Below are 12,772 nucleotides of genomic sequence, written 5' to 3' on the forward strand. Positions count from 1 at the left end.
TTGGAACATTTGTCCCATTTGTGTATCACTATTGGAACATTTGTGCACCACTATTGGGACATTTGTCAACAAGTACTAGCGATTTTGAGTTGATGGTTACTGGAACATCTTTAGTTAGGTATTGGGCGACACTTTGAAATGTGTACTTTTTGACCTTTGTGCGCATAACTGATTTCAAAGCGTGCATCATTACTACCCAGAAGCCAGATCAATAGCTATAAGTAGTTAAGTCGCATACGGAGACAACTAAAAAATCAAAATCAAAATCCAATGTACCGTTTAGGATCTGTGGGTGCTCGAAATTAGCTATGACGGCTACTGATGCTCTTCCCCTAGCACAATCAACATAATGGTAGAAGTTTTGTATTTTACTATTATCATCTTTATGTACAGTTTGAGTTGGCGTGATAGTGAGACTTATTTTACAAGTAAACGAATAAAAAATTCTGTGACAAGATGGACACTAAAAGAACTTGTATTTTATAATGACAACTCAAATTAGCATGATAATAAAGAAATCTATAATATATATGTTGCCTCTTCTGGAATTGAAAAAGTGATCTACGGTAGGTATAGTGAAGAAATTCTTTTTCCCTGACTTAGATTTTCCCTGTCAACATAAACTATGGCACCTGCACATGACGCAAGTACCTGACTTAGATTTTGCCGGTCGCCATAACCATTCTGGTACAGGTGTTAGTTTAAAAACGTGGAACTTCACTCCACTTTACTATAAAAAAGGGTTTCTGGCACCGATTGGATTAGACCCGACACCAACTTAAGATGAGCGCCCGCAAAATATTTTTGCCTTAGGTTGAAAGTGACAAGGGATATGCCCGCTCATATTCTGTGCACTATACCCACAAATGATTAAAAAAACATAAATAAAACAAGGGCGCATGGTAAAATCAGGGACCTATGCCTGCATATTCTCAATAATTTATCATCCAACGTATGTAAAATGAGGTACATCTGTATCCACTACGGAATACTATATCCATATTTTGCAAACCCTTGTATTAAATTCAAAAGGTCTGTAGTGGAGCGGTATCAGGTCGAGCATATCGTATATACTGCAAATCCCAGCTTAATTTTTAAGTATCTTGAGTTAGTTGATACAATGCTCATCTTTAATGCAAATACAGTGCTCAGCTTTCGCTTTTTAAGTTTCCGAATACCAATACACAGTGGAATTAACTTGCATAGTTGAAAATGTGCGTTATTGTGAATTGGCGATTGGATTTTGGGGGTTTGGAAGGTTAAGGGCAGCTCAAATGGCGTGAACGGCTGGTTTTAGGGAGGTTTGGGCATCGAATCTCGCCCGCCCCCCATGCGACGAGCTTTTCAAGCCTTCATTTGTACAATTTGGTGCAGAATTCGCTGTTATCTTTCTTGGTTTTGCCCGAAGCCTTTTGTTTACATTTGGCTGTGTTATTTGAAGTCTTCTTTGTGTCTTTGTTTTCAAATTTCGTTTTTTGGCATGCGAAGTGGATGTACATTAGTAGTGTTGCTTTTCGGGCTATCTGTGGCATTTATTACGAGATGATATTGAAAAATAGTCTTTACAGTTTGTTTCGGTATAAGATTTGATGTTCTAGGCTCTAATTTTGCGTAGGTTATGTAATCACTGAGAACTTGCAATTGAAACAGCATAAGGAGCTCTGGAAAATAAAACGACCATATCAAAATCGAACTAAAAGCAAGGCTTCGACCTTAAATGTGTTGCGGCCAGAAACCAAATAGGCTGGGTTTATTTTAAGATTTAAATTCTCAAGGTCTTCGTAGATCAGTTTTGTTTTGGAACTGCAACTTACTGATTTTCTCATTCAATTGGATAGCTGTGCTCTATAAGCCGAAAGGAATGCACGTTTGTTTGGAAGATTTGAGATAAACAACTGCTATTTGTTTATTATTGTGCTCTTCGTGTTCTAGAGTTGAGAAAAGAGAATAAAGCACAATGGATGTTTTCAAAGACTGGTTTTGAAAAATAGTCTAAAAACTTCTATATTATTTCAAACTTCAACTGAAAGGTGAAAGCGGTTTTTCGTAGGTCACAGCCTAACTAGCATGTCTTTGAGCGTGAGACTCTCTTATGAAAACATGGGGGATTTTTGAGTTTAATTTATATAGTCTTCAAGTTTTGTGCTCTATCATATGAACTCACCACAAGCAAACCAAGTCTTGCCAGTCGAACCTGCATGAGGAGTACGCAATGTGCCATCCTTGCCATGATTCGGTGATTATTGATAGTGGGATTTGATCCATATTTCTTTGGGCCAGAATCGGAACATGGCATCTTTGACCAACTCAGCCGTCGCAACAACTATTCATATTCATGTATATTTATATATTCATGAGCAAGATTTTAAATTTTTTTGTGCAGATTGACTGAGTTGTTTTCCAAGAGCAAATAAGACCTTCTAAGTCAATTCTAGGAGATCAAGGTCAAGCTATTCTTGTTAATTAAGGTTTCGAATCTACCTGAGCGGAGTCCAACAAATATCGAAGTACTTTAGTTTTGCTTAAAAGTGTGTTTTGAATAATACTTCGATAACAAGATGAATATTCTGTGCTTTTTTCATTCCATTAAGTCCAACAGAGTTTCCTTCATAATTGTGATGAGCGCATCCTTGGCACCTATAGGTGCTACTGCTAATACGATTGTTTGTTGGATTATTAAATTTTGTTGGGTTTTTTCTGGTAGTTAATCATATGCCAATTTCTGGCCAAAGGTCGCTATTACCAGGGTTCCATGACCTTTTTTACATACTTTATGGCAATAAGTTCTTGTAAACAACCCAGACATAGCAACCCCTTTATGGTGCCAAATTCATGCATGTTGGTAAGTTTTAATTCTTCTTTTGGAAGGAATTGATCAAGGAAGCATGAAGGTCTACAATTCCTACACAATTTGAATTGATTTTATACAGGATTTAAGGTTTTTAACTGACTTCACGATCAGAAGATTCCACCATTCAAGTATATCATATACTTGGAAGTCACTCTATAAAGGGTAGCAGGCACTTTTAGGCCTATGGGAATTCTAGGATCACTGTGAAGGCAGTTTTCTAATACTTTGTACGCTGTTCTGTTTTTCGCAAAATCAGTAATTTGCCTTAGAGTTTTGCATTTAATATATATACCATGTTTCTAAGAAGGCTATAAAATCAAAAAAATCTTTATTCACTGTGCAAAGAGGGAGATTCGATCTCTTTATTTGAACATCATGAAATGCATGGTTAGGCGTTTTATAATGTTTAGGATCTCATGTCTAAGATGGTTAGGAATTAAATTCTTTGCCCTTTGCAAATATGTAAAAACATATGATGCAAAATACTATTGTATGATGAATCTTATTTTATGATAGATCATATCCAATTCAGTGGCTGATAGCCTGATACTTACTGGAATCATAGATGAAAAAGCATTTCCCTTTATCTCTCCTTTGTTCCTCCAGCTTTTGCTTATCCTTAATGGTTCTACGAATTTGGCATTTACCTGGGTCTACTAGAAGGAATTTTGTTGAAGTGCATTTCCTAGGTTCTTAGTGAGTTGTGAGTTTAAACTATGGTGATCAAATGAATTCTTCCTTTTTCCAATTATAAATGGTCATTGTTATGTTGATGTTTGAAGACACGCATAATTTCTTAGAGATAAGGGGAGGAAAGTTTTTGGCAGCATTATGGCCACTTTGATTTTCTAATTTCAATATCAATTTGAAGTGTGTTTAAATGGTTCTGGAAGAATTGTATCTTTTAAAAATACTATTCGTGTCTTGGGTAGACATTGAAGAAGCTAAAACATTGCTCTTCTGATTACAGCTTTTGTTATGCTGTTGGCAGGGTTGATGCCGTTGGCAGGGTTTTATCTGATTAAGTTGCAAACCACTATAATGTGAGTATTGAACAATATTGGTACACTTTGCCACCTTCTAGATGAATTGTTACCCCAGATGGTCTTTAACATCAGTCTTTTAAACATTAGAAGAAGTTCAGCGTATATTTCAAACTTTGAAAGAGTTGTACAGTAACACCATGTATTGATAGAAGTATTGTTTGTCTCTGAAGCTGTTCATTTCAAACTGTTATATTCAAGGAGATACTTGTGTCAGCACATCCTCCACTGTTGTATGGCTTAAAAATTTGGTGCTGCTCTGCTGCTTCTACAGAGGTTCTGGTTGACAACAGGGTGGTTTATTATTTGCAATTAAACCGTGTGAATTTCATTTAGAAGATTGTTTTGGGCAATTCTCCTTTGGCAGTTACGTTTTTACATATTCTCTGGGGCGGTTCTTGATATTACATCTTCAAACCCTCTTTGGGCAATTCTCCTTTGGCATGTTCTATTCTGAAAAGTTCACTTGGGAAATTCTCCTTTGGCACTTTCTATGTTGAAAGGGTTGCTTTGGGCAATTCTCCTTTGGCATGTTCTATTTCAGTAAGCTTGCTTTGGGCAATTCTCCTTTGGCAAGTTCTTAAAATCAGAAGGATTTGCTGGGCAATTCTCCTTTGGCAGCAGGTTTTAGATTGAAGATTGGTTTTGGCAATTTGCCTAGGCAGGTCTTCTCTCTAAGCTTAAGACGTGAGGTTTGTTTAGGGCAATTCTCCTTTGGCATTTAGTCTTCAAAGATTTTCTCGGGGAGCTTATCTTTGAAATTACTTTCATCATTGTTTGCTGAGGTCCAGCATAATTTGGATGTAACTGTAATAACCAATTTGGACAGAACTGCATATTTGGATCTACAAACCAGTGTGCAGAAAGCTCTGTAACATTGCCACTGGATTTGATTTTTAATGCTAAAAGGATACTACTTGCTGTAGACGTGTTTGAGAAGACACTCCAAAGTTCTGAACAATAGGACCTGGTAGGCATGGTGATGGGAATTTCAGGTTATTTAGAACTTGAAAGCAGCAGCAGTGATAGTGAAGATCAAGATGAGAGTGAATCTATATTTGAAGGCCATGCGCAAGTAATCTGGACAAGTCTGGCTGAAACAATTGAGAAGATTGATGACATTTTAGTAGTTGACAGGGCATTTCTTCATGGCGATATTGTTGCATCTGTGTCAGATCCATCAGGGCAGACAGGTACAATAGTAAATGTTGACCTTACAGTTGATTTGAAAGCGGCTGGTGGAGAAATCATAAGAAATATTAATAGCAAAAAACTTGTCAGAGTATGTGCCTTTGCAGTGGGAGATTATGTTATATATGGGCCTTGGTTGGGCAGGGTTGAGGGGGTAGATCAAAATGTAACAGTCCTTTTCAATGACAATGCAAAGTGCAAGATAAGAAGGGCAGACCATGAGTGTCTTATCCCAGTTTCACAGAATCTTCTAGAAGAGGGGTATTATCCTTATTTTCCAGGTCAGCACATACGTGCCAGTTCATCAGCAGTATTCAAGAATGCTCGATGGTTACAAGGAAGATGGAAAGCAGGCCGCATGGAAGGTATTATAAGTGATGTTGATGTGGGATATGTACATGTCAAATGGATTGCATCGGCCATGCCAGGCTGTGGTTCCCAGTCAATAACCATCCCTGCAGAGCAACAGAACCCTAAGAAATTGACACTCTTGTCCTGTTTCTCACATGTTAATTGGCAACTTGGTGACTGGTGCCTTCTCACTACAAAAGGAGAGTTATCAGGTTCAGTCTCTTCTAGCGTGGAGTCAAGTGTAGACACAGAAACCAATGTGGAGTTGGATTGCTTGAAATTTGATTTGGGAAGAACTACTGATGATATTCTAAATCGCAACAAAACCAACAGAAGTCCCATGAAGCACAATAGTAAAGTGCACAAAAAGGGAGATGTTATTGAACAGGCACTATTTGTAGTGAACACAAAGACAAAGGTGGATGTGGTTTGGCAGGATGGCACTCATTCATTTTGTTTAGATTCACGGACCTTGTTTCCTGTTGATAATCTTGGAGATCATGATTTCTGGCCTGAGCAATATGTGCAGGAAAAGGGTCAGGATGAGGATGGAGTGGCTTCTAATTCCAGACAAATAGGAGTTGTGAAAAGTGTAGATTCAAAGGAACGAACAGTAAGGGTAAAATGGCTAAAGCCTATGCAGCATCCAGAAGATCCTCATGAATTTGACAAGGAGGAAGTGGTAAGTGTCTATGAGCTCACCGAACATCCAGATTACAGCTACTGTATTGGGGACATTGTCATTCTTCTGCCATCTGTTCGAGAGAGATTCATAAGATCTGGTATTGTCAACCATTTCGGTCAGCAAAATGAATGCCAGAACAATTTAGAGCCTGAGAAGAATGGCCTATCACTAGAACCAAATTTTGGGGAAAGAGGTTTAACAAAGATGACGAGTCTTAGAGGAGATGGTTGCGTTGGGGAATCATACCTGTCCTTTATTGGATATATTATTGGTCTTCAAGACGGCGACATTGAAGTTGCATGGGCAGATGGGATGGTATCGAAGGTGTGTACACTCTTTCTTTAGTAGTGAGGCAGTGTTTCTGAAATACTGAATGTGATATATATTTGACTTGTAGAGCATCACATGCATCAATTTTGCTCAATAAAGATGCCAGGTCTATATCTTTATACCATAGGAAGTATACAAGTTTCTTGAAAGTTAATTTTGTTTTCATTCTTCCTTTCTTTCTATTTCACTTGAATTTGTACAAAGGATATTTGTGTATTGTTTACAAAGGTGACATTGGTAATTCAGATTAGTTGCTGTAGAATTTGTTCAGAGTAGCTCCAATTTAAGCAATAAAAAACAGTTCTCTTTGGTTTGTCCAACAGAGCATGGTCTAGCAGTAAGTTGTGGCATGTGATGTGATGATGAACTGAGTCATTAGGAACCATTTCTTTATGTTGTTGCCTTTAGGTGATCCAGTAGATGAATCCAAGATAGCTAGATTCCTATAAAAAAGGGACAGCTTTCCTGTGGCTTGTAATTTGAGATAGCCATTCAAACTTTGTCTCAGACAAAACTTTCCTAATAGATATTCTCTTGCTTTTTTATCTTCAGAGGATGCAAGGTCGTATTCAGGTCAGTTTGTTATTTCCTAGAATACAAGTTTTAGATCTTAAAGCAGGTGACATCTTTAGCTAGTGGTCATGTGGAATCATAAATTGGTCTTTAGCTATCTATTTTGAAAGTACCTATAGCTTTTACTATTAGTTTCATGCCAATAGAAGAATGAACCTACCTCTATTTTTCATTGGATTTGGGTTTTTGCACACCATATTTCACTGTGTCCCTTTCTCTGATCCAGAGTTCGTAGTAAGTGCTTGATTCCCTGAATACAATGGAGTTTTGCTCTTGTCAAATCTTTCATTTTACCTCCCCTGATCAACACCATATAATGTTCTTGTAGATTATGATTTTCACTCCGTATGATTGTAACAATGTTGTGCAGATTGTTCAACCATGCATGAGTTGGGTCAGGTTTATTTGCTGTTCTTGTTGACACACGAAGGTGTACTCCTTGCTTACGAGGGTGTTGAAAATTCACGAATGGACTATGCATCTTTCTCCTTCCTACTATAACAAATCAATTGATTGCATATTGGTGTTGCTTATCTGAAGTTTTCCACATTACCCTATCTTTGCCCATCAAACCATTGGTGTGATTGGTACTTTCAGTCTAAAGTACCATTCTCTTAATTATAGATGAATCAGGTTGTCAAAATAAATAAAAGCACCATCATGGACCAAAGTCCAAATAATTCAATCTTATTGAAAGAGACTGCCTAAAGCAAAAAAGGTGACTTCTAGATCAAAACTAGTTGTGAAATACAAGCCAGATAAATGATAAATCTTAAAATAGCATATCAAAAAAATTCTGGCATCACCAAAAGAATTGGAAGCACATCCATATGCTGACAGTTGTTTTGGGTAAGATGAACCATTGGAAGCAAAGAGAAAAGGAACATCAAGTAACATCAAAGAAAGTAGCAATGATTTCTCGATAAATACAAATAGGTGCAAATTCCAAAACTGTTCACTTTTTTCTGTTTGCTCACTGTCCCAGAGAGTGGCATGTGAGAAAGAGGATTCCTACCTAAGGCAAGGATCCAAAGGATGCTTGATTGCTCGACTGATAAGAAGAGCACTTTTAGGCCATTAGTAATGTTTGCCGATACCAGAGTGATGCTAGACTGAAGTATACTTAAGATTGTAATGATGCCATGCAACGCCATTCAATCAATTGACCTAGATTGGCTGTTGACTGACTCAGCGTCTAGTCTTGTAGTGGCAGTGCACTACTGACCAAAAAGACTGATAATAGGTAGTTTGTAGTTTGTACCCATGACTGACTTTAGGGATTCCAGGTGCTTGACCAGTGAGTTGTATACTTCTTGACCAACTTCATGTCATTTATGCAGACAACCTTCGGTACTGATTTTTCACTTGACTATTGGGGTTTGAACAGTAGGATATCACTTGGTGTATCTCTGACTCAACAGGTTGTCTATGGACTCCCATGTTGCAGCTAGTGTCCAGAAGTAGTCTATTGATTGGGACTGCTGGAATCAATCTCAATGCCCAGATCAATGCCCATAAATTGATGTGCTCCTGAATCAATCAGTCAGTGGGGTGGAATTCATCAATTGCCGAGTTAAACCAATTGGTGCTAGATGGATTACATCAATCAATACTCTGACTGGTCATTATTGTGGTGGAGCTCAATGTTGTTCACTGCCTTTTGGTGACTAGCAGATGAGGCTGGGTGCAAGTCTTCGACAGATTTTGGTGGGATAGAAATCCTGTGGACGCAACTTTTTAGGCAAAGAAAATTCAAAAGTTGATGATGGTTCATCCTCAATGGTGATGCATCCTTCTCAAAATAGTTCATTCTTCTCAAGATAGTGTTATGACCCATAATGGCCTTTAGAAGTTGGGGCTCTTGCATTGGAAATATAAAACATATAGGACAGTTAAAAGAGATCTAAGAGGGAGTTACTTGTTGACCAACTTATGATGCATATAATGACATGTCATAAGACAACTTTGAATAGAGGTAATGGAGCCAAAATGGACTGCCCAAGCTAGTGAGTTGATTATGAAGAGTTTCTGACAGGTGGATGGAATATGTCATTTTTAGTCTATGGACTTATCTTGAAATTTGGGTGTTGGATTTCTGACAAGGAATTTGAGCATCGAATTTTAGGTTGTTTAGCTCATGGGTTCCTAATAATTTTTTGATGATTTCATGTATTGCGTTGTCATTTTATTGGATGCTTGAGATGGATTTCTTGATAGTGAGTTTTGTAGGTATTGTTATGTTGCTAGAATTACTCTAGATTTCTAGTTGGTTATACTCTTGTAAAGGCTTAGACTTTGCAAATGTATTATAGCCATTGATTATTGAATAATAGATTGAGTTGCTTTGGAGTGTGGGTTTTTTCTGCCAAAAGGGTTTTCCTCACATAAGTCACTGTGTTATGGTGTAGTGTCTTGTTTATTTTTCCTTGTAATTGCAAAGATTTAGTTTATTTGCACATACTTCCTCTCATAGATTAGTGTAGAAGCTTATTTCACACTTCTACTTCCTTTTAGTGGTCTTGATTCTTTTGCATCTTTTTCATGATTATTGTGAATGCTTTCAGTTGAAATCATGAAGATTGACTCCATTTGATTTTTTTTTGCAATTGACATTCTTTCATATCCTGACATTCTCTATACATCCTGATGATGGATCATAGAGTGTGATCCGAAATGTTGATGCAAAAAAAAGTCAGAGTCATATCCAGAAGCAGCTCAGATATTCCATTTGATAGGTTATGCAATGTACTTGTTGGCTCAAACAATCGATTGGCTTGGTTTAGTTTGCAAATTGGTTCATGCTATTGATTGTGGTAATGTGGTTCAATTTATTGGTTGGCTTGGTGGCAATAGTATCTTGGCTGGCTCAATTGGCCTAGTTGGGTGTTTGTTTGGTTGATGCAATTTGTCACGTGTCATTTGTACCAATTGGCTTAGTTTGCTCCCCTGGCTTACTTTTGCTAGTTGGCAAGTGAGGAGATCCACTCTTGTAAGTGTCCTGTCTTTGATATTAGCTTTTAGTTTTGATCTTATTGCTTTTTCCTTTCCATCTATGCTTGGCCTTCTCCAACCAACACACACCCTCACCATTGTACATCTATTTAATGCATGCAAATTGAGAATGCAATAAATGAAATTTTGGCCTCGATCTCCTTTATTTCTTTTTGTGCTATGTATTTTCTCTTTTTTTTTTCTGAGGGTTGGGACATATCAGTTGGTATCATGGACAAGTTCAAGCTTGCACTTAACAGCCACACTGCCATTGAGTTCCTCTCTTGAGGCGGAATGGCCTAGACTTTAATTTTCTTCTCCAAAGCATCCTTTGAGATTATCATATAACGGCGAACCTTCATTTCCATCTTTGTGGATGACCATTCTCTTTCTGGGACAAACCACAGGACTACTAATTTTTTCATACTCTCTTGCTGTGGTGACCAAAACAGTTAATCACATATTACCCACATAGGCTTGAATTCTTTGGTCCTTCATCTTATCAAATGTTTCTCAGCCACATATTACCCAGATAGATCTGAATTCTCTAGATCTGTTTATTCTGTTTGTGGATGATTCCTGCAAATCCAACCAGTTTCCTTTCTTCTCAGTATCACAATATTCATTGTCAACCTCCATATTGGCATCCTATTTATCTTTCATGATGACTTGTTCTTGGCTACAATCAAATTTAATCTTCAAGCTATGTTGCTAGTTGGAGTTCATGTTTGGTGGTTCATCAATTGTTTTCTCTAGGGTCTTTACAGCTGGGTTTGGTTCATATATATAACATGTATGTTATATGTGTGTATGTACAGACACACAAACACACGTGTTTGTGTATAACCATAATTTGTGCAAAATGTACAGAATTGAGAATGCAACTGATATTTGATAATGTAATATCAATTATCAAGCCATAAATGTTTATATCATAGTAGCATTACTTGGAATCAAGATTGACTTTGCAAACCAAAATTATAAATGGAATATACCTACTTGGGATTTAATTGAAAAAACCTTAGGAAAAAACTGTTGTTTTTCTATTTGGCACAGCCCTAAACAATTTTAACTTTTTGATTTTGAAAACTAGAGCAGGGATTTGGGGGCAGCACTCCTTGTAGGGTCTGAGGGCTTGCATTATAGGGCAGCATTGATCCTATGCTGTAATGTCCCCTACCTGATCTATTTAAATATACTAAAATTGATAGATTTTCTTCAATAAGTTATTAACAAGTGCTTGTCTATTTTCCTCATTATATGATTAATATCATTATTAATATTAATATCAGACCCTGTTACTACTTTAGTTTTAAGGGAGAAGGGATTTACGTATGTTACCAAAGCGCTTAGAGACCAACTACAATAGGTTCCCTCAAAGTTTACAGATCCAAGCCCTTACCTATCTTGGGTCTATACCCTCAAGGCTTATGGGTTGCTGATCCCCACCCTATCTTGGGACTTAACCTATTTCTTGGATTTAGACTGCCCCTCTTTGGAACATCTCATCCTCATCTTCTTAAATACTGACAGTAATAACATGATTTCTCTTTGGAACATCTCATCCTCATCTTCTTAAATACTGACAGTAATAACATGATTTAGACTATGAGTATATATATTTCTTATGTATTATGAATACGTATATGAAATAAGTATGACTATCATACATATTGCAGTCCATATTAGTATTAATATTAATTCTGCATAAGAACATTATTGGGCTTCATATATTTAATATTAAGGATACTTATTAAACACATCCCCATGCATACCACCAAGAACAAGGATGTTACTGCATGTAACTTAATAACAGTTCTGATCTGATCTGATCCATGGTGCTCTTACCAAATGCTTTTGATTCCTTTCCTTTATATCTCTCAATGTGAGGGAGAGGTCACACCTCTTCATCATGTATGCCCTTTGGCAAGAGACACACCCTTTCACCATTCCCTTTGATAGAGTGCAACTCTTCATTATTTCTGCCCTTTGAAAGGGACACAACCTCTCATAATCAGATCTGCACTTATCATTTAAATTAGATCTGCACTTCTCATTTCCAAATTATTCCCCCTCTCAAATGAGGTTCTCTTCTCCCTTTTATATCTCATTGTTGAGGGAGTCACAACCTTTCCTTTCATTTCTTTTGACTTTTCATTAACTTAATTAATTTTTAATTAATCATATTTAATCATATTTAATTATTTTATTTTATATTTTAATTTTATTATTATCATTTATTATTGAATTTTATTTCAAAGTGGGGACATTACAGATATCTATATTAATAATGGACATTACAGATATCTATATTAATAATGATATTAATCATATAATGAGGAAAATAGACAAGCACTTGTTAATAACTTATTGAAGAAAATCTATCAATTTTAGTATGTTTAAATAGATCAGGTAGGGGACATTACAAATGGTATCAGAACCATGATCTTGCCATCCTGTAGGGTAAGATTCAATCAACGAATTATTCTAGTCAATAAACAGAGGCAAATACCATGACGGATAAGCAACGAGGGTTCCATCTCGTAAAATGAATTTAAAATATATTATTATCAGCCAAATAGATATTGAATTGGTATGACTTCAGAGTAATTCAAATTAGAATAGTGGATAACTAGGCATATCCATGTGGCATTTAAAATATTTAATATATATATATATATATATATAATATAATAATGACAAAAAAAATAACAAATAACAAATAAGCTGGCTTGTAAATTGAGAATAAATTAATCA

The 12,772-nt window shown here is 36.6% G+C and overlaps 1 protein-coding gene across 4 annotated transcripts in view; it reads left to right on the plus strand.

The window, feature by feature from the left end:
- Positions 1-567: 567 nt before the first annotated feature.
- LOC131066526 (probable ubiquitin-conjugating enzyme E2 23) overlaps positions 568-12,772 on the plus strand; it is a 48,576-nt gene continuing 36,371 nt past the window's right edge. Inside the window, exons 1-3 of one of the 4 annotated variants that reach the window (XM_059218540.1) lie at positions 568-966; positions 3,843-3,894; positions 4,068-6,445. In XM_059218540.1, coding sequence (XP_059074523.1) covers positions 4,871-6,445 — 1,575 coding nt within the window. In that variant the 5' untranslated portion in view covers positions 568-966; positions 3,843-3,894; positions 4,068-4,870. The other 3 variants (XM_059218542.1, XM_058001303.2, XM_059218541.1) reach the window with 3 other exon arrangements.

The sequence above is a fragment of the Cryptomeria japonica genome, chromosome 3, assembly GCF_030272615.1.
Source record: "Cryptomeria japonica chromosome 3, Sugi_1.0, whole genome shotgun sequence".
In the NCBI taxonomy this organism is placed as follows: Eukaryota; Viridiplantae; Streptophyta; class Pinopsida; order Cupressales; family Cupressaceae; genus Cryptomeria; species Cryptomeria japonica.